Genomic DNA, 22,712 nt, shown 5'->3' with positions numbered 1-22,712 from the left:
AACATGTGTTAATAAACCCACTTTGGAAACAGGTTTAATGAGACCTGGGATAAATTTACTGACAACAAAACAGATATGGATGCATCATCCCAAATAACCAATGCACATTTGCTAAGTCCTGCCATTGGAGCCTCACACTGGTTTGCAGGCTAACAGGGTGAACCTGTCTGCATACCCGTGATTCTCCAATGCTTCAAGGTTATCCTAATCAATTCTAATCTCCCTGTTCAAATAGTAGAATGCAAACAGGTAGTTTGCATTTCCAGTGAGTATGGAGCTCCAAAACCTTGTCAAGGTAAGGACAGAAATTATGAATAGATGAACAAGTTATACCCCAGCTGGTCCACAGTAACCATTTCATGTCCCTGTTGTAAATGGAAGCAAAACTGTGGCAGTTTAACCCCAAATGGAACAACTGCTAAATGGCTATGATTTAGTTTTCACTTACCGTAGCACAGAGCAAAGGCAACAGATGTGCAGTCAACTGCCACTCCCCACCAAAAAAATGCAGTAATCTTAATTAATGCTATCTACAATATCTTGCATATCTCTCATAAGCAGGCGTTATAGTTAAAGTATGAACCTAATGAACTCGACTCTATACACCCAGATAGTTGCAGCACTTTGTAGAGGACTCATCTTTGCTTGTTCAGGAAATCTGCCAACCTCCTGCTTCCATTCATGTATAATACTTTTTCTCTTGCTCTCACAAAGAACTATCAAACTGCTATCACCCAAGGCAGATATTTCTCATCAACTTTTAGCTTTAATATTAGTCTAGCTTCAATATTAGGTTAAATCCATCAACCTTTCAGTCTTCCAACTGTACATTCCACTGTCATTCTGCATAATTGCAGACTAGCTACATCATTCTGCAGCTGCTTAGGGTATAGTTAAACAGCTCCTTTCTTCTTACTGAAGGTCCAGTCAAAAGCTTCGTAAATAAACAAAGCAGAAAATAAGTTGGTCTTTTGGAACAAGTAAAGAAATGGTAGTGTCATTAGTGTCCATGTAGGTCATATACTTAAAACTTTCATATATCATTGCAGAAAAGAGCTTAGAGTTTAAGGATCCTGGTGTCATGTACCCTCCCAAACCATGACATATTTATATTAGTGAATCTTTATTCATACTAGGGAACCAAGCCCTTCAACACTGTTGAAAGCTTAATTTCACTCTAAGCCCTAAATCCCATTAAGTTTCAGAAAGCAGCCCACAATGAATAGCACAGAAAAAATCCAGGAATGCATACAGCACAATGGCAGAGCATTGCTCAGGATGTTGAGTGCTTGCAACACAACCATATTTAAAGTACGGTCCCAAAAATGCAAGGCAAAAGCACTCTAAGCAGAGATGATAATGCAGCATGTACATACCACTTGAACAGCTGTTGCAATGACTCACTTTCACAGCCCCAAAACAGGTTTAAAGCAGACATTTGCTGAGGTCTAGGTGCTGCATTGAGAGTGGTACAGCCCTGTTACCATCTTAAGCCACATTAGACCCATTTACATAATAGAGACAAAGCAAGTCAGAGGGTTCAGGGTTCATTTTTATATGGCTCCTGAAAAGCTCACCAGCTTGCACAGTTGCTTCTGAGAGACAACAGCTGCCATTCCAGACTCATACAGCAGCCTCTCTCGCTGGCTCCAGACTGAGGGTAATTTTCACTTTACTAGCTGCTTGCCTTATGCTCCTGGGACTTGTGGGAATGGAGCGGACTGCACCCAAATTGCTTTTTTGAATAATTATCCTTTTTTGCTTTTGTATGCAACTATTCTCTTTCCCTTTGCTTCCAATTCTTTTGTTCACAACTTCTTACTTATCCCACATAAAGATTTTGGAATAAGTAACTGTTTGCCTGATCAACCATGCTGTATCTGATCTCTGGGAGTATTTTCACCGCATTCAAGGTAGCTTAATTTAGTGCTGAGTTAAATCATAAGAGTTCGCAATACTGTTAACTGTCAAAATCTTTTTTGTGTAACAAGTCACTTGGTTTCTCTGTACCTTAGTCCTAGATCTGTAAAATTGGGGTAATACTGCTTTACCTCACTGCTATCTTGCCTTGTCTCATGGTGTTGTTGAGGGTATGGGTTCATTCATGTTTGTATATGACACATAGTGACTATGTAACTAGGGAGATTAAGAACTAAATGAAATATGCTGATGAAATGGAAGTGAATGTAAATGGTATAATACAGAGATGTCAAACTCATCTGGCCCCACAGGAACCAATGTGGGCAGAGCCAGTCCAGCACAGGCACCCCATGTAGTGCATACCCTAGACCAGCCTTGCACTGCGTGTAGTAACACAGCACCAGGTCTGAGAGTAAGCCTGGGGCTGGTTTGTAGCACGTGGGGCACAGGGGGGTTCGTTCAGGTCCCATGAACTGGATCATAGGGGCTGGATCCAACGCAGAGGCCTCATCTTTGACACCCCTGGTGTAGCATACATTCTCCAACAGCCTGGGATGGAACAACTGCTAGTCCTGTTTTTAAGTAATGAGGTGGCACTTAGCGCTCTGACGCAGGTAAACAGGAATTGTTTTCAAAGTCATCGCGGAAATCCTCAAAGGTTTATGGTGCGGCTATAGGCACCGAAGGCCGCTGTATAGGTACCATTTACATTTTCAGAATCACCTAACCCTACACACGCCTACATTCCTTTAACAAGGCAAGCTTAGGCACTGGAAGTAATTTAGCCAGGACAGCCTGGAACTCGGCATAGGCGAATTTGCACGGCTGGCAAAGAGAAGCAGGGTAAGCTATCCTGCCTGGAGTCCCACTTGCTGCAGCTGCACCGCTTCCGGCGGCCAAGTTAGCTGGAAGATCTCTAACCTTTACCCTTGGCTGTAGCAGATGGGTGGTACCGTACCGCCGACTTAAGCTGATAAGAAATGGGAACTACCGAGCACATGTATTGATACTGTTGGTTTTGGCATTTAACTGGCCACTCCCGCTCCACCGCGGGCGGGCGCCTTACAGAGCGCAGCTCCTGGCCCCAGGCTGCGCGCGCAGCTGCTACACGCTGCGCGCTTCCGTCGGCCTAGCAGCTCGCTAGCTCTGGCGGGCGGGGCTCGATCTGTGCCCCGTCTCTATTGGAGTGGTCCCAGCCCCCGCCAGCCAATGGGCGCTGCGACGCGGAGCAGCGCCAGTGGAGGAGCACGGGCCGCGCGCAGGAGCGCTGCTATTGGTTGCGCCTCGCCCAATGGGCGGGCGGTGGAGCGAGTGAAGCGCGGCGAGCGCCCTGCCGGCTTCCCTTCTAGCGGCGCCGCGGTGCAGCGCGGGCAGGCCCGGTGGTCTCTCTGCGCGCGGCCATGGCGCGGCCCGGCAGTTGACGTTGGTCCCCTCCCCCCTTGCCTTCTCCTCTCCCCGGCTCAGCCCCGCCGCGCGGGCCGCCTCCGCGCGCACCATGCAGGTCATCGTCGGCATCGGCGGGTGAGCGCGCGGGACGGGACGGGGGGAAGGGCCGTGCCACGCGGTGCTCGGCGCTGTGTTGTAACCCGCCGCCCCCGCAGGGTCACCAACGGCGGCAAGACCACGCTGACTGAGCGGCTCGTGCGCGCCCTGCCCAGCTGCAGCGTGGTGCACCAGGACGACTTCTTCAAGGTGAGCCGCCGCCCCGGGCTGGGCGCGGGGTGATAAAGGGGCCTGGGGCCCGTCGCGGCCGCGCCCCGCCCTTATCTGCACACAAACAAACCCGGGGTCACGACCCCCGCGGCTCCCCCCCCCCCGGCGGGGCCGCACCGCGCTGAGGTGTTTCTCCCCCCTGTCACAGCCCCAAGACGACATCCGGACGGAGGGTGGATTCAAGCAGTATGACGGTAAGACTGTGGGAATGGGGGTCCTTTGCGGGCAGGCGCCAGGAGGCATTTGTGTGACTTACTCTTCTCCCTGCGCTCCCACAGTGATTGGTGCCCTGGACATGGAAGCCATGATGAGCACCATCAATGCCTGGAGAAAAAACCCGGTCAAGTTTGAACGCTCGCATGGCATCAACAACACCCTGGGGGCCAGCCTCACGCAGAGCTCGGAGGAGGGGAGTAACACCCTCCACATCCTCATTGTGGAAGGCTTCCTGCTGTACACGTACAGGTAAGCAAGGTGCTCGCTGCGGTGTGGACTTCGATTGCCTGTACCGTGACCAAACTGAAGGCAAAGCATGAATGCTACACTTAACAGAAGCTCTCTTCAAATATAGAACTTGTGAGCCCCTGGCTAAACCGTCTGACACAGGCACTTGCCCACAATATAAACATTCTTTGGAGTTATGAATCCAAACCATTGCAGGAACATAGGACTGGAGGTGGTCTTTCTAATGCCTTACAACTACAATAGCAGGAAACTGGTTAGTTAAAATATTCCTGGATGAAACTGGGAAGGGAGCTATGCCCCATGCTTCTGCGATTGTCGGGTGAGAAGGGCTGTTTGCCTGTCTGTCCTAGGAAATAATTCCTTCCTGATCTAAATTTGTCCACTGGTTTGATCCTGAGCAAAGGAGCCAATTTCACCAGATACTTCCAAGCTTTTTAAAATCCATAAAAGCACTGGTGTACCCCAACCAAATCCTAAACCCTTTGCTAATGTAACAGGTTGAAGGGAAACCATTCCAGAGCTGAATTCTGCGTTCACAGGGTTGGAGATTTCTTTTAGATTCTGCCAAGTGCTGAAAGCCTTAAAGCATGGCACTTTCAGCCTTTCCTCTTTCAAGAGATCAAGTGTCCTTTCAGTCTGTTCCTGGGGAAAACAAATAGTTATCTCAACATAGGAGATGTTCAGACTACATCATCGTATAGAGGTATTTTCTTGAAGTGAGCTCAGGCTCTCAAAAGCTTAGGCATCTCTGATTAGTCAGTCTATAATGTGCAAATCTACTTTGTCTTGTGGGGATAAGGGATGCAAAAGTAGGGTACTTCTTTTACAGTCCCTTGAAGTAATTATGTTCCTTGTCCCCACAAGTTCTTTTGGAAGGTCATTCTAAATTTTTATTTTTCTACTGGTTAACACCCTTTTGATTTCCATCTAAATCTATTTCTGTCCCATTCATATCCATTGATATTGTGCCAGTATTATCCAATTTGAAAGCTTTCCCCCCTAACTTTCACTCTGCACTTGTATTTCTAATGACTAGTTATACCCTCTGTTCATTTTAATTTTGCCAAGGACCTAATCTCCCCTAAATTCTCCGAAGTATCTTCTTACCTCTTCTAGTCATCTACATTCAATAGAATGGGTACAGAGAACAGAACACAGTGCTTTGTACTATGGTAGTATCGGTTCCTCATCTTTTCCGGAAAATCCTGCCTGACACAATCTAGGGTTGCGTTTGCCTTTTTCTCAAGTGGTAGCATACTTGTAGCTTGGGGTCATTTCTACGGTTTGACCAGTGTGCCCCAAGACTTTGTTCTCTGTTGCCTCTAGTGAATTAATTGCCTCCCGTCTTACAGTGATAGTTCCTAGTGGAGTTTTTTAGGTGCATGGCATTGCATTTAATATTATCATATTTCATACCTGTCTTCAAGATTTTATCCTTGCATATAAAGCAAGTTGCCTTCTTGCTGGCAGTACTTCTGTTTGGTGTGTTCCACAAGTTTAAGCAGCATGAATATAGTTTGTGTATGAAGGTTGCTAACGAGATAAGTCCCTAGTACTGGTGCAGTGATAGAGATTTTTGGGGCTACCAATAGCTGGATTTTAGGGGGGGGGGTTGTTTTTTTGGGGGGGGGTTGTTTTTTTGAGGAGGAATATCAGCTGATACTGATCCAATTTCCGATACCACCTGGCAGCTTGAAGAGCAGTGTCCAGCTGATAAGTCCATTGTAGTGGAAGGGGAGCAGGGAGGCAAGGAGTGTGGAGGCAGATCAGGGCCACCTGCAGTGAGGGAGGGAGTTGGGCTGGGACTGGGGGAAGCGATGCCTAGCCGGGGCACGTTGGGTGTGGGGTGGAGCTGCGGCTTGTCAGGGAAGAGGGGGTGGCTCCCACTGTTTGTTCAGGAGCTGCTTGTCTGGGGAGGTATGGAAGGGGTGTGTTCCCCTGGAGCTGTGCAGGGTGGGGCCAAGGCTGCACTCAGGGATGGCAGTGGTGGCAGCACTAGGAGCAGGGGCTATGAGGGGGCTATGGTAAATTTTGGGGTGGCTGCAGCCCCCACCCCCCCATAGACCTGCTCCCAGTACCACTGCTGTAGTGCACAATGGTGGGAGCTGCCCCTCTTCCCCGCCCCATGATCAGCTGCTCTGTCCTGCCCCAGTTGGGCAGTGCTTGCTTCAGCCCTACTCCCTTCCTCACCACAAGGGGCCTTGATCTGCCCTCTGCCACCTCTTCCCCTTCCACCACAACAGACTTATCAGCTGGACACTGCTCTTCAAGCTGCCAGGCTGTGTTTCTCACTGTCTATGTGCTGTGCAGCAGCTGCGTGTGGACGGGCCACTTATCAGCCATATTAGGCCAATTTCCAATATAGACAACTTTCTTTATATTGGTGCTGATCCGATATTGGGCCAGTGTATTGGTGCACCTCCAGTTCCTAGGCCAGAGGAGCTCAACCTGCAGCCTGAAGACCAAATGTGGCCTGCAGAGCCTTGGATTTTGGCCCACAGGACTCCCCATGCATCAGGAAATTTGGCAGTGGGAGAACAGCGGCAGTTAATACTGCCACCCTTCCCCGTTGCCAAAATCCCAAGTCCTGAGCAGGGGGTCAGAGCAGAGCCAGGGCCTTCCGCCCATATGGTTAGAAACCTGCAGAGCCTGACTAGCCCCCCTCCTCCCTCTTCTTCTTCTCCAGGGACTGAACTACTCCCCTTCCCTCTGTGCAGCAGCACAGGGTCCTCCAGCACCCACCCTGGGTGCTGGATTGTGTCCACTGAGCAGATCTGGCCTGCAGAGGGAGCAGGCACTGCTAATACAGCCTGTTAGTCATAAAGGTTGATTGGCACTGTCCTAGACTGAACTCTGAAGAAAATTACTACTAATCACAATCCACTTTAAACATAATCCACTGTAATCTTTCAACCACCTCTTTTTCTATTTTACAGTGATAGTATTATTCCCTATTTAATTTCTCATGAGCTGCAATATTAGATATTTTATTTAAAGTTGCATCTGTTGCGTAGCTCACATTTTAAATGTAGTTATTCTATCACAAAAGGGTTACATGTGCCAGATGGAAATTTGCTTCTCTCTCCCAGCTAGTAGTCAGCTCAGTCCTCATAACCTGGCAGGGTGAAGGGGATGGACAGATAGTTAAAAACACTGGTTTGATTTGGATTTGAGCTTTTTATCCCACATCAAACCTTACAACCCATTGTCCCACACTACGCACCTGTGAAGTGGTGCAGGCAGGTGCCCTGGAGATCTTCAGGAGACTGGATGCACACCTTGCTGGGGTTATTTGACCTCAAGTTTTTCCTGCCCAGAGTGGGGTGGGCTGGACCCAGTGATCTCACAAGGTCCCTTCCAGCCCTAAGCGCCTGTGAATCTGTGAAGTACCAAAATAACTTTCCCTCAATTGTGACTAAAATCATGGCTAATTGGAGTCAATTGTCCTTTAAGCCCCTGTAACTGTCGTGCTCCTGCCTTGACATCAGTCAGATCTCGGACCTGGATTCCAACAGTCTGGTTTTAGCCTAAAAAGTAGCATATTCTTGTTGCTGTTCAAAAACAAGAATTATTATTTATTTATAGACCACTGATTGAAGTATTCAACCATCGGTACTTCCTTTCTATTCCATATGAAGAATGCAAGAGGAGGAGGAGGTAGGTTTGGGACTCTGTCTTTTAAGTTAATGGATTTCGTTAGTAATATTGTTTTAGAAAAAATATAATGTGGCTGTAAGGAAGTTTTTTGATTTCTTTGTAAAGCTTCAGTTGCTCAGATGATGATGGAAGGGACACTAGATTGATTCTTCTATTTAGCAGAGTAGACAAGTTCTTCATTGATTAAATCATCAGCATTCTTTAAAGATGAATTCTGGAAATACAGTGACTGATACATAACTGACTTTCTTACCAGTCTTAGTCTTTCAGTACTTGAGGTTTGTTTTTGTTTTGTTTTTTATGCACCACACATAGAGAACTGCTAATTACTAACAGTATTGTGCATGTAAAAGGAGTTGGTGCAGTAACACTGAGAATCTTAAATCTCATTTCTGCAGCTAGACCTATCAATCCTTAAACTTGATTCTGGGGTTTTATTTTGTCAGTCTACTTGCAGCTGATGCCTAATACAAAGCCCATACTTGATCAGAGTCAGATAATTAAAGTCAAGGTGACTGGTTCTGACTCAATGGGTAAAGAATTTTGAATACACTACCAGCTTTTTCTAATTTGTAATATAGGATTAAGCTGAAGAATAATCTGGTAAAGTTGTGTTTTTAATTTCTAGTTCAAGAAATTACACTGTACCAGACCCACCTGGATTGTTTGATGGCCACGTCTGGCCTATGTATGTAAAACACAAAAGGATAATGGAAGATCTTAAAGTCGATGTGGGTAAGTAACTTGGGTAATTGAAGCTCTTTTATATGTTTAGTGTATCAGGTAGTCCTTATGAGCTTGAAGAGATAACACATCCTACTTAGCTGACAGTTGTTCAAGGTTTTTAATTCAGAAGAAAGAATTAAAATACTTCTGGCCAAATGAGAACTTTTTCTGGGATTGGTTATGTTTCTGGTTTCTTTAATGACCCACTTTGGAAAGCTGGTAGGGTCCTAATTCTATAGTATGTGTCCTTAGACTTAATTCAGGATAAGTAATTGATTGATGTATTTATATTCAAGTGCACCTGGATGGAACTAAATCAAGGGAAGAGCTTTTTAATGAAGTGTATGGACAAATCCAGAACAAGATTGAAGAATTACTGAATATGCAGGTAAGTGACTTTTACTAAAGCAAATCTAATGATAAGAGCATATTGATTGAAACAACTCTCATTTATTTACTGTTTTGTAATGACTTCTGGAAGTCAGAAAGCAATGAGTTGCTGTTTAGTTTTCACTTATTAAAATTAAGCAAGTACAGGTGACCCTCACCATTTGCAGGAGATATGTTCTTGAGATCCCTGTGAAGAGTGAAATCTGTAAATACAGCACTGCATTCACAAATGTCATGAATGCAGTGCCCCTGCGGGGTGGGGGGGCCATGGCTGTGCTGGCAGTGGCAAGCAAGGAGCTCCTGCAAGTGTATTTAAGATGTGGGTTTGGCATTTGCGAATACTTGAAACTGCGAATGCTGAGGGTTTCCTGTGGTGTCAATTATGTATATGTAACATGTATGTAATATCAGATACTGAAGTGATGTTCTTTTTACAGAGATAGACAAGCAGTGCATGGATCCTTACAATCCAAGATGCCTCTTAGTACTTTAACTTATTTGTGCACCAGACTTTGGCAATTAAGTCTCAGCTTCTGTGAAGACTTCATTTTTTTTTTTGTTTTGTTTAATTGGACTCTTCAGTTTTCACCTGAAAACCAGTTACATTTGGCCTTGATTAAAAATATTTTTTTCCATCTGAAGTTTCATTGTCTTTGGTTTATGCTTGAAGTTGGAGAGTAACTTTTTACCATAGCCATTATTTCTTTCCTTTATGTAAAAGTGGAGGTGGGCTGAAGGACTCTGAATTTTAATTTTCACTTTTTTAAGTGGGCATTTCTGTGTAGCAATAGAAACATCCTAAGTGGTACCACAGCTTACAGTTGCTAGCTTTTAAGTTGCAGTTTGTTCTGTTTCATTGGTGTAGAATTAACGTTGCTATTTATGCCATTATGCTTGCTTTGGGATATATGAGGACAGTGCACTTAAGTTTCATTGAGTCGAAGGCTTTCAAGCAACAGTAAAAAAAAAAAAAAAAAAAGTGTTAAGACTAGGTCAGGGGTTGTCAACCAGGGTATACGTCTACCCTTGAGCATGGATGTCTGGTGTCACTTGAGTTGGGGGTGGCGTACATGCCTCCCCTGATACCAGTCAGTGACTTGCGGGGGGATTGCCCAGCAGCCAATCCCACTGGCTGTGGGGGGTGGTCCCCAATGACTGCTCTCTCTCACCATGAAAGCAGCCACTCTTACTGGCAGCCCCAGTCCCTGGCCAGTACCTGCAGGGGGGGCACTGGTACTCCCACCTGACCCCCTGCCCGCCAGCTACACAGGGAGCCCAGCCTCACACATGCACCCCCTACATATCATCCCTGTGCCCAGGGGTACTTGAGAAGCCCCTGTGAGGTATGTGTGGGCAGGCAGGACAGAGTGCTACCATGCAGCTGCCCCTTCCTGGCCCAACAGAACACAGCAAGGCACTGGCCTAGCCATGTGCCAGGGAGTTGGGGAGGGAGTGCAGAGAGGAGGAAATACAAGAAGAGGGCCAGGAACTACAGGTTATCCAGGCCTGGCTAGGTCAGTGCAGTGCTGTGTTTCCCTACTTCTCCCTGGGTCAAGTCCCCAACATGTGGCTGGGCTGGTGCCATTTTGTGTTTCTGCAAGCCACTTTGGGTCACATGGGTGCAACTGGAGAGGGTCCAGCCTCATCTGGCCCTGGGCCAGGGAGTTGGTCAGGTAGGACCTGTGCCAGTAACTCCAGTTACACTCATAGTATGACCTGAAGTGGCACATGGAAACAACACAGCACCATGTTAGTAGTACCCATGCCTTTGCCAGCGGGTAGAACTATACCTGAGCTTTGACTCTTGCCAGGGGCTGGGCTGTGAACACCTGCAGGGTCAAAGCTATATGCAAACAGCAAGAAGCCTGGTCAGAAGCTCAGTGCCCTTGCCTTTGAGCACATGTTGGAGGGTAAGGCAGAGCTGGGGAGGGGAGTGGCTGCCTGGCTATTGGTGCTGCTGCTGCACCCTGCACTATGGCCCAGGGAAAACAAAAGACAGGTCAGCCATGGGCCAGACACAATTCTTCAGTTTCAAATCTTGCCCATTTTAACTGTTTAGGCTCAAATAAGAGAATGTAATGATGAACATATGGTTCCAAAAACCCTTAGTCAGGGCCATTTAGCTGAAAATAGTTTATTCCATGTTACATAAATTTAAACTTTAGTCATGATGAGACTACATTGTCACTGTTCATCAGATAAGCAGGCTAACATATGCTTTGCAGTAATATGGATTTTGCTTACATTCAGAGGGCAAGTTATGTAGATTTGTGGCTTCCTTTGCATGCTGAACTTCAGCATCAAGTTGGCTGTAGTAAGCTTTAGGAATACTAGGAATTTATTAAAAAACAAAGTAAAGATTCAAATTTTGGTTCAAACTCCTGCCTCTTTGGGTTAAGCAAGACTCTGCAATAGTACTTAGTACTCATGATAAGAAGAGAGTGACTGCAATCAGTCCCATCCTGGTTTCTCACACCAACAGTGACATGTTTTTGAATAAAAGGCCTAGTCCCGATTAGAAGAAAAGTCTGGCTTGTGACAAAGAAGCCAAATAACCAGAAATATCTACTGGCAAAGATATTGTGCAGTAAAGGGGTGGGAGGGAGGTGCAAAGCGTTCAGTCCTGATAATGATGATGTAGTTCTGGCTGGTATCCAAGTTATTTCAAACCTAGATGCAGCAGCTTCCTTATAGGACCTGGTCCTCCCCAGTAGCCCCTGGAAAGAGAAAGTTTGAGTCAGTGCCTTGCAGCACCCACACATGCTCTAGGCTTTTTTCATTGCAATCAAAGTTAGCTAAGCTATGGCTTCTGGCTACCACAATCGCAACTAAAATTGCAGCAACTTAAGTTTCTCTTGTGGTAATTTTTGCTATAATTCCCTTGTTTGTAGAGTGGTTTTCAAGAAAGAGCAGGATGGTGTGTCCAAATGCTACTTTACTGCCAATGTAAACAATCTTTACTATGTAAAATGCATCAGAAACAACATGTATCTCAATCTGGCATTTAGTGGGACTTCAGCTTGCAAGTTCACGATTCTGCTAAGATAGGGAAGTGTTGCTGACACCAGTTCTGAGCATTTTGATTAACACAACCTAATTGAAAACGTGTAAGAGTTTAAACAAGGGAAAATTGATCTGTATGTCTGAGAACTTACTTTAGTAGTCCATTCCAGTAAAGAAAAGGCATCATATCAGCTTTCATATAGTACATGGTCAGTCTCTCTTTACTTTGGTCAATGGGGAATGTTTCCAGGGGCTGAGCATTGTAGTCAAATTCTGCTAGAATCACTCTGCTGTAGCCTGTTACAAGTGGACAGGATGTGTATCCATCATACTATAATAGAAAAATACATAGTCACAACTATATACTTTGGCCCCCAAACCAGAACAAATGCAATCAAATCATGACTAGTGTTTGTCCCAAAATATAACCTGAAATGAATTCTGAGTTTCTGAAAGCTTCCAGCAAGGAAGATTCTAGCAACTGAGGTCTTCAAAAACCACCACCACAAAAGCAAATTTCCCTGCAATGATCTGCCAACATGCCTCAGCTTTTATCTTGAAGGAAAAACCAGTCAGTCCTCCCGGGGCTATTGAAAACTTATAATAATTCAAGACAATGTGTCAGTGCTTTTGGGGAACAACTACTTTTCCTTGCTAGGAAGCCTGATGATCAGTGGTCACTAGAGGCAAGTTTCTGCTCTCCATATGCAACACCAGGACAAGGCAACATTCAAAATGCACTGGATGTGCCACATTCAGATCTCAAAAGGTTATGTTGTTATCGTCTAGTATTGAGATTAGGAGGAACTTTTTGGCTATCAGAATGGTCAGGCATTAGAACAGGCTACCTAGAGAAGCTGTATGATCTCTGTCTTTGGACAATTTCAAAAGCAGTTAGACAGACACTTGGCTAGGATGACTTATTTAGTCAGGGATGATCCTGCCTTGAGCTAGAAACTGGACTAATTGACCTTATGAGGTCCCTTCCTTTCCTGTGATTCTGTGAACTAGGTTGTGGAATCCCATTGCTGTGAGACGACAGATTCATTTCGTAAGGGGGGGGAAAAAAAGCACTCAACCCAGAATTATATCCGGAATTCAAGCTAGAGTTCACAAACTTGAATAGGGAGGGATGCTAAGCCTCATGGTTCAACACTTAATCTAATTTTTAGACTAGACTTTTCCAGAGGAGGGATATGTTCATCCAATGTCTTGCACAGTGGACTTCAACTTTGCTTGGGCACTAGATACAGCTATAATACACACAATAAATACTAGAGACCAGGAGAACAGCTTGGCTACTGTTAAAGAAATCCCAGGAATCAATACTTGCTGTAGAATGAACCTAAACCTAACGCTCAAGGGAACACTGTAATTATCCTGCAACTATTCACGTTTATTTTGTTAACAAGTTCCACTAGTATGATATTAAATTATGAAAACTCTGCAAGCCTGGGTTTTTTAAAAAAGAATAATTGCACTGAAGTGCAGCAACAAAAATGCCACGTGGAATATTAAAGGGAGGGAAGTTGTTAGTGAAGTTAGGCCTTCATATGTTTGCCCCATTTTTCCTATTAAGTAAGGCAACTGCAGCTCTGGGAAGCTGATCAGGCTGTGAGATGGGGGTGGGAAAAGCTTACTCTTCCTTCAAACAAACAACGAAGCTGCAGTATGTTAGACATTTTCCTTCCAATAGAACTGAAACTTTGCATGACTGAATGTTTGTGGATAACTCAACAATTGTTTTTGCTATCTAGGAAGTCCCCTCCATTTTTTTCCTGCTCTTGGATTCTTCCAGTCTCAAGCCTCCATTTCCCAGAAAAGACGAACATACAACTGCTTTAAATGCATGTTCATGACACAGCCTTTAAAGGTTAAATTTGGAAGTGAGGAACTGTGCAACTAGGAGACTACAACATACATCTTGTTAGATCCCCTCTCAGCAATAAAAAAGCTGTCTATAAGTAAATGAGTTCTGCATGAGAAATTAGTTGTCCATCTTGGATATGTTTGTAAGCAGTGCCTTCTATACTTATAAACAAACACAAGATAATTCTTAAGATAGTTGGCTAGAAACAAATTAAATACCTTTTTAGTTGGCAATTTGTTCTTCATTACCAAAGAAATTGTTTTATCAAGCACGCCGGACTGGGCAGCTATGAGAGAAAAAAAAAACAAAACCATGCTGTATTCAGGCTTTGCTTTAAATATTAATATAAAGTTATTTTCCAGATGGAAGGAGTATCTACACTGTAATATGGCAGTAAAGATACAGTATATGAAAACTTCATGGGATAATTTTAGAATTGTGGAATTGATTTCTTTCTGAAATGGATCTTCAGCTTAATACAGTTGTGCCTCTCCTTTTGGTTTAATAGGCTTTTGCCTCAATATTGTTTCTGCAGCAGGTTTTTGATTCTTTTTACTATGTTGGTCGAAGTCTCCTTTCTAACTTTCAACGTCCTCAGAAGACTGGCATTACAGCAGATTGAAGTTAAGACTATTTCTGGGTGCTAAGGAGGAAGCTATAATGAGTTTTGGCAAGATTAACTAACCAACCATAGACTAATAAACCCTTCTTGTAATACAGCATTTTCCTACAAGTTGACTCGTTCAAAATTATTGTACTGTCATGCACTACAAACATAATATTTACATTGAAATACAAGCCAACAACTTATGCCTAGAGTCCATTTTAGATGGTTTAAATCAGGTGGCTGCAACTACAGAACGTGATTCTTCAACACTGACAGTGTTATCACTCAGCAGGCACATATAAGTGAACTTGAGATACAGCAAGAAGTTGCATAACTGAAGGAAGGAATTTGAGTTTCCGAAGAAGGACAGGTGAAACCCCTGAACAACTTAAACAAGTGGGGGAGGGGCAGCGCTGAAATTGTGGTAGGTTCTGCTTTTACTAGTTCAGCTTCCATCTTGTGGAAAATCTCCCATATTTTGAAAATAACAATAAACATTTTAGCCATTACTAGTTTTCACTCGTCAGAAAATTAGATTCTGGCAATAAAAATTAAATCTGTTTTCTCTGGATGCATAAGCACATTTTCCAAATATACAAAGGTAGTACTCTTTCCTTTATCAGACATAGAAAAAACCAGACTAATCTATACCTATAGCTGCAGCTGTTTTCGATGTTGGAAGATTGGTGCAGTCTCCAATACCAAACACATTATGGTATTTCTTATGTTGCAGAGTTTCCTTGTCTACATCTACCCAGCCAGCTGCATCTGATACAGGACTGTTCAGGAGCACAGCAGGTGGTCCCATAGGTGGCGTGACATGAAGCATGTCATACTGGGCAGAGAAAAAAAGAATACATCATTTCTCTAGATTAACAGTCTTCAGTAAACAGGATTAAACTCGATGCCCTTCTTGTAGCTTTGCATGCCAACACTGAGATGAAAGAAATCCTCCCACAAAATCAAAAACCTACGGAGGCGAAACATTTCTCTAGATTTACATACCTGGAAGTTAAATATTTGTTTCTGGTTTCAAGGTCACTGGCCAATTATTAAGAGACTCCAATTAGAATATGCAAATATTTTTGGAGGGGTTGTACATTTTTAGATCAACTGCATGATAACTATTTATGGAGTCATGCATGTTAGCTAGAGGGTTGCAAGATGAGCCTCCTTGGGATGCTGTTATGTTTCTTGCACAGACTTAGGAAAATCTCACTGTATAGTCTTTTTTGTTCTTTAGGTTGTGGATTTTCCATTTTAAGGGGCAGATTTTGATATGATGGTGTTAGTGTTAAGCAACCCAAAAAAAGCCTTGCTTGTCATAATTCCTGAACTATAATGACTACATGCTTCTAATATTCCAATTATATTATTCACACAGCTTATATTAAAATTTACTTCCTCACCCAAATATACACACTAGCATAAGCAGCCTTCCCATAATTAGCTAGTTCAAATGGAAACAGGAACATTTTCCCCTCTTTTCCTGCTTCCATTTGAACTAGAAAAAAAATCTCAGCTTTTACTTCTGCATTTCAAGTTACTTAGGTTCTTACATGCTCAAATAACTGAAAAACAAAAGAGGCTATAAAACCTTCAAAGTTAGCATTACCCAGTAATGTGTTTCAGTTAGCTATCAATACTGACAACAAAAGGACAAGTAGTCCTTCTTAAATGTCATGGAAACTTCTGTGTTACTGACCTTATAGACTTCAGTCACTCCAGGTTTGTCCAAATTCTCAAATACAGCTTCCTGTATGTCAGCTCGGACCTCAACAAGGTTGCGTTTGTAGTTTACATTGATATCCCTTGCCTTAATTATTTCTAGCAGAGCCTCAGCATACTTCTGAACCCCAAAAATCCCTCCAAGCGCAGTATTGAAGATAATGTTGGCTGTGGATCGTTTTCCAGTCTGAACAGAAAGATTAATTTAGCCTTTCTTGAATTATAAAGTGTGGGATACAAAGCAGAACCAGAGAGATACTGTACACTTAGAGACAGAAGCTGACTGCAGTTTTATTTATGTTTTCTATAGGTTAATATACAAACAAGCTGGGGCAGGAAGCCACCTTTGTTTCTCCCCAAAAACTCTGCTCTGTGACAATTTGGTTAGGATGGGCCCAGCAGAGGATACACGCCTTACCTTATCACTTTAGGTAACCTGAGCTGGATACATTCCTGAGGGAGCCGGGGGAAGTAACTGGCATCACATACTTGGGTGAGGGGCTTGGGCTCCCTGGGGAGGTAGGAACTGCCAGTCTGCCCAGCAACTAGTGATGCATTTCAAATTGGTTGGGTAACAGCCAACAGGTGCTGGCCTCCATTGGACCGGGTAAATGAGGTCACAAGGGCTATAAGTCAAGGACTGCCCAGGAGGGGGCAGCAGCCATGAGGAAGACTCAGTGAGAGAAAAGAGCTGAACCATCTGAAACTTGCTCTCTCTCTCAAAACTCACGATCAAGGAACTGCCTGCCTCTAGAGGGAATCTCCACCTGTCTCTGGATGATACTTGTGAATAAGCTACCTGAGATCTAACTACATATATAGCTTACAGTAACTCAGATGTGTGATCAAAGGCTACCCAGCCATGGGAGTTTGCTCTATGGGATTTCTCTGATGTTGCTCTACCCTGTACCCTATTCCAACCCTACCCCTTGTAACCAATAAAGTTCTCCTTTGTACCTAGTGTGGGGGACTTATTGGGAGTGGGTCTAGATTATGCCTTGGAGTCCCCTTGGTTCGGCTGACTAAGGGAGACCACTACTTGTGCTTCTGACTGAGGGAAGCATCCCAAGTTCTTGAGTACCCTCGAGGGGTACTAGGCCTGTGTTTCCCAGGGTGCACAGAGCCAGAATCAAGTCCAGCCCTGGGTGGTGGCAGTGGAATCCCCAGGCTAGTGGGTGTGCTCTGGGAAGGGGGTCAGCCAGACATGAGGCACCCAGGAGCACCCCCTACTGGCCCGCCACACAAGCTACACAAATCTCAGATCTCATCAAAAGCTAGGACCAAAAATCCAAAAGGATAAATCTATTGAGATCGGTTGGTGGTGGCAACGTTTCATCCTTAACATGATTACTTGCATATTTATCAAAGAAAAGCTAGCATTTTGGAGGACACATACAGGCTTAAGCATTTACCATTAAAGCTACCGTGGATAGTTGCCATAACATTACCCCATAAGGTCTCAACCAAACTCTAGTTGGCATATTTTATTTTGTATATGCAACATTTCCCTTTTTAGTGTCTCTTGGACAAACATACTTTGTTTCCCACTGTGCAGCAGAATGTGTAGAGAGATGACTGGGCACAAATTGCTCCTGGTCAGCCCAATCAGCAGGGGGCAGGGGAACTCTCCCCTCCCTCAGGCAGCTGCCCCCTTCCCTGGAGCCCAGGCCTGACCCTGGCACCCACTACTACTCTCCCTGGAGTAGCCCTGCACTGTACTGCACTGCACTGCTCCCAACGGGTGTACGTGTACACACACTATACTCCTGGGGAAAGCTCGCTGAACAGTATTTTACAGTAAGTTTACAGTGCATTAATAACACATATAGACATACCCACTGTGCAATTCAGTTTCCTTAGTTTTAAGACTAGAAAGATCACCACATGCTTTTCCAGCTCAGAACTCTTTTGTTACAACTAATATGACAAATAGTAAAATAAGCTTAACCTCTCACAGGGATAACAAGTGCCATTAGAAACAAGACACTTACTTTTCTTAAATAGGCCTCTGTTAAGTACATAATTTTCTGAGGAGCCCCTGCACATTTTACTGGAGTATTTGGAAAAGTAAAGACAGCATTTCCTTCCTTGAAGTCTTGCAGAGCTCTCCATGTCTTCTCAACTGTGTGAACTGAATAATTGGAACCGATATGAGGATGATTAAAACCCTCAGGCAGCCCTTTAATCTAGAATAAAACAAAACAAAGTTTTATATTGAAATCCAGCTGGCAAGTCTTCCTTTGTCTTCATCATTGTAATACACTGCCCCCAGGTTCCCAACTGATGCTTTCTCTTTCTACTATACTCAGACAATTCAGTTTAAAATTGAGGGGTCCTACCAAAGAGTGACATCTTTAAACTGGTGTTTATGGAAAAAGACTTAACAAAATAAAAGCCCCAAATAAAAAAAAAAAACCATCCATTAAACCTAAAAGCAAAGAGAAGCACTAAACATATATGCTTTCTTTGCAATATTGTCTTGGGTGACTTTTCAGTGCCCTGGAGGGCAAGTGAACCATTTTATTTCTATTTGACAGCTATTGCGACTTTTAGCGTTTCAGCTCTGGCCAGCTGAAGTGTCACCTATATGCATAGGTAAAGAAATCCGTCAGGTTTTCTTAATCCCAACTACCTCCTCTAATCACTTTCTCTATCCCATCTGTATCTGAGACCTCACTGTTCTTTGTTTCCCTTTCTTATAGAAGGGGAGGGTGTCTCCATTTACAAACAAGGAAGAGAGGTAAACCCATGGCACAACTCCTGTGTCAAGCTGCACACAGGCAGAAGAGTGCAGAACAGAAGGCCCAGACCAGGAAAGCATGCCCAGTCACTCGACTCGGGCACAATAGCAGGGCTATTCAGGGGGTGAATTCTCACACATGGAATTCTGTTTCAGTTTCCTTGCTAGTCACTACTTGTCATTTTAAATCCCCAGAATCTATCTACGAACAAGTGCTCACTACCTTCCCCACACTGCTTCTCCCTGGGTATTTGTTACAGCCTTGTAGAAGTGTTTACATAACACCCTGGCAGTCACTGAACACCCTGTAGTTGCTTGTGCTACTGGTATAAATCACCAGCACTCATTTGTCAGTGAGGTTGTGGCCCATAGATAAAGCCACAATCAGCTTCTCATTTGAAAACAGTGCTTCAACTAACTGTTTGCACTTTGCCTTTAGAAGAACCATCTAGCTATTAGTTTACACTTCTGCTATTATTACTTTACACTCCTGCTATGGCTAGGACAACACTAGAGTTTGATCACTTATCTAGCACTCCCTCTCCCCACAATATCTTGGGGCACAAAGACTGAAGCTATTCTTGTCTCCATACAATGGGATGAGCACCTCCTTCTTGAAGGGCTGCTGGAGAAGTGCCTTGGACTAATCCCACCACCTGCAACAGCAGAAGCTACTGCACCCTAACACTAGCCTTTTACACAGTGCTCCACTATGGGAGAGCAGATTTAAGGTCCTGAAGAGACTCCTTGGACACAGCAAATCAACATCTTCCTCAGGAGACTTTGCCAGTAGCCGTCCATTGCGGGTTCCAGGCAAAGCAGGGTCATAAGAAGCAGCACCATCTGCAAATCCCCTTCAGGTAGAATTTCTGCTACTAGACACATGTAGGCTGGTGGTTGCTGGTAAGAGCTTAGGTACTGAATATGCTTTATATTGTGTGTTCAATCAACCAAGAGCTCATTATATACAATATATTTTGTCCAAACTGGACAAAAGGGAACTTTCCTATAACTAGAGTACTGTGCACAACATTTTGAGCATCTCCAACACAAAAAACCCCCATTCATTTAACACAGTTTTTAATTGCAAAAACTACCAAGTACACTTAAAACTGAACAGAGATTCCTTTAAATTCAGAGGACCCGAGAGTATATAATGCAATTAAAGCACTAGTAATGATATATTTGTTTTAAACCCAATACCTTTTCATAATGCAGACTGATCCCAAGGGCAATTATCAAATACTTGTAAGAGATCTGTAGTATAAAGAAAAAAAAAATTGTGAATTTAGTCAAACAATTTTGAAGACCTACATCTGGATTATCTGACAACATTAACTGTGAGGTAAGAAAAGGTAAGCCAGGTGCAAGGCATATTACGGTAAATGTTACCAGTGGGTTTTTTAGCCATTCCATACTTACATTATAGTTTTATACCCCAAACAAATATTTGCCTTATTACTTGCCAAATTTTATATCCAATTTGCTAAAACATGTGACAACTGGCTGAAAATACTTAGTAAAATTCATAGCGTTCACAGCTAATTAAGGGACCAAAAAAAGGGCAAGGGCTACTTCCACAAAGATCAGCTCTTAAGGGAAGATATCTCTCTGGGCGACAGGGACCTTATGACCACATGCAAGTAAGATCAGAAATTAACTGTGCAAATATTTTTGGGATGGGGAGGCAGGAATGGAGGGAAGGACCAACTGACTGAAGGCTCACAAATCAGTATACCACCATTACCTTTTTGTCATTCTCCAGATAGACACAGCTCTTGTCAGGATTCAACTCTTGAACTCTGGATTTGATCCACTCAACACCTCTGGGAATCACACGTGCTGTTGGACGTGCTGAAGTTGCTAATTTTTTTGCGCCCGCACCAACAAGAGTCCAGATAGGTTGATAATAATGAGTCTGAAACAAATCCCTCACGGTTAAAATGAGCCAGTTCCCATTTAACAGGAGATGTCATTACATCCAGCAGTGTTTCTCAACCTCATTAAACTCAAGACCCCAATCAGTAAATGCCAGCTCTGAGCTTTCATTTGTTTTTTGACTATGACAGATAATAGAGCAATTCTTCTGTTGCAAAGAGCTCACAAAGATCGCAACTCAGACAAGAATTTTTTGACACTGGATTCTCATTTGAAATCTCTGAGTTTAATCTTGTGACTCATGGGCAGGCGCTAATATTGCATGGCACCCAACAGCACCCTTAAAGGTATCAAAAAGCACCCCAGAGTGGCACAACACACTGGCTGAGAATCGCTGCTCTAGAGGGAGCATGCCGAGGCCCAGAAAAGGGAAAACGAAAACAGGGATCCTCTGATGAGGCCCAGTAGTGTTGGCAACAAAGACTTCCTTTGGAGGGACCCAGGACAGTCCTCTGCTGGAATGAAGGGGTAGGAGAGGTTGTGCTGCAATACATTTGGCCTTCAGCCTGCCAGCCCAAGAAGGTAGCTTCACTTTCCCTCAAAGCAGTCACCAGTCAATACAATCACAACACTCAGAAATAGGAACAAGCCCATGCAGTCGTTCCATCAAAAGGCTGTTCCTCCATGAAGGTAAGCATCCTCCAACTTCCTCTTTAAAGCAACAATATTTTGTTTTGTTCATCTGAACCTTTAACTAGAATGGATCACGTTTGGTGCCAAATGAAGGAGGACAGATAATACATTCCCCTTTTCCCCTCACCCAATGAGCATCCTCTCATACAGTGCAGCCAACACAAGCTACTCAATGTGCTGTGTGGCTGACCTGACTGCTGCTCAATTTGGTTGATTCTTGAAATGCTAAATGGCACACCAGGAGGGCAGAAGCATATGCCAACCTCTCACATTTCTAGAGAGAGAACTTACCTCACTTGGCTCAACCACAGCCACATTTCCAGCTCCCACTTTCCTTTTCATTCGAGCACTCATGGTGATTCCTCCAGTGCCACCTCCTAGTACAAGCACTTCATAGTAATCCTTCGCTGCAAGCCTGGCCGCAGTGTGCAGTCCCTTTTTCTGTATGCTTGGCCGAAGCAGGTGCACAAGAGGATGGATGCAGGAGCAGGAGGACACTACTCCAATATTCGACATCTTTGGTAATGTCAAGCTGCGGGAACAAGGAAGGCATCTATGAGAACTAGATGAATTGGGGCTTGCAGGCTCTTGGGAGCCAGTTTATCCATGGACCGGTGGGTGTTCTAGGTAGGCTGGCAAATCTTTGCTGCAGTTAGGCCAGATCCATTTAACAAATTAAGCACCAGTAGTCAACTAGTAGCCAGGAAATCCAGCATTTGCTAGGATTAAAAAGGAAAGAAGAGTCCTATTGATTGAAGAGGAACAGACTTACCTTACAACTCAGTATTGGAAAGATAAAATGTTTATGACCCTAATTTAACTGTACACATACGTATTCACTGCAAGAATTTCTCTTGTAAGTACAAGACCCTCCCATGCATATATTACCACACAGTGATGGACCATCAGACATCTCTGGCCTTTTCAAGAATCATTTATATCCACTGGTAAAATTTATTTTTCTGCCAGAACAGTGAAATTTGCACTTACAGAGCTACGCTGTTAAACAAATCACAAGTAGAGCAATGCTTCTAGATTAACTATGCTAACACTTTTGCAAGTGTGCAAGGTTCTCTTTAGCTCCAATACCTGGGCATCTACGTCACCAGAAGAGAATATCACCTTTATTTAAAAAAACAAGGGTGAAAGTGTGCATCGCAGAAAATACACAAATATGAACCCTAACGGGCTCAAAATGCAGCAAGAAAATAGAGACTAGGAAGAGAGCCTGACTTTCTGTTGTTATTTTGAATGCTTGGGGTTGGCACCACTCTTCCTGTCAGTCTTAAGAGCTCTTTGTACGTAGTACAACGTACTAATAG

The 22,712-nt window shown here is 43.8% G+C and overlaps 2 protein-coding genes across 2 annotated transcripts; one reads left to right on the top strand and one right to left on the bottom strand.

The window, feature by feature from the left end:
- Positions 1 to 3,310: 3,310 nt before the first annotated feature.
- On the top strand, positions 3,311 to 9,512 carry LOC109309060 (nicotinamide riboside kinase 2-like). Its single transcript, XM_019533659.1, has 8 exons — positions 3,311 to 3,441; positions 3,522 to 3,612; positions 3,782 to 3,827; positions 3,912 to 4,098; positions 7,684 to 7,755; positions 8,384 to 8,490; positions 8,778 to 8,869; positions 9,309 to 9,512. The coding sequence occupies exons 1-8, from the start codon at positions 3,416 to 3,418 to the stop codon at positions 9,312 to 9,314; spliced, it is 627 nt and encodes a 208-aa protein (XP_019389204.1). The 5' UTR covers positions 3,311 to 3,415; the 3' UTR covers positions 9,315 to 9,512.
- Positions 9,513 to 10,982: 1,470 nt separating this feature from the next.
- Positions 10,983 to 21,956, bottom strand: SQRDL (sulfide quinone reductase-like (yeast)). The gene is made up of 9 exons (XM_019533658.1): positions 21,682 to 21,956; positions 20,567 to 20,737; positions 20,023 to 20,076; positions 18,071 to 18,265; positions 16,057 to 16,266; positions 15,003 to 15,186; positions 13,963 to 14,030; positions 12,027 to 12,205; positions 10,983 to 11,588 (listed from the first exon to the last, which is right to left on the bottom strand). Exons 1-9 carry the CDS (start codon positions 21,904 to 21,906, stop codon positions 11,531 to 11,533), a joined length of 1,344 nt encoding a protein of 447 aa, XP_019389203.1. The 5' UTR covers positions 21,907 to 21,956; the 3' UTR covers positions 10,983 to 11,530.
- Between the last annotated feature and the right edge of the window lie 756 nt (positions 21,957 to 22,712).

This window comes from Crocodylus porosus, unplaced genomic scaffold, assembly GCF_001723895.1.
Source record: "Crocodylus porosus isolate Cpor-Errol unplaced genomic scaffold, CroPor_comp1, whole genome shotgun sequence".
NCBI classification, from domain to species: Eukaryota; Metazoa; Chordata; order Crocodylia; family Crocodylidae; genus Crocodylus; species Crocodylus porosus.
Note: the sequence above shows the minus strand (reverse complement) of the source record. Positions and strands in the feature narration are given on the sequence as shown.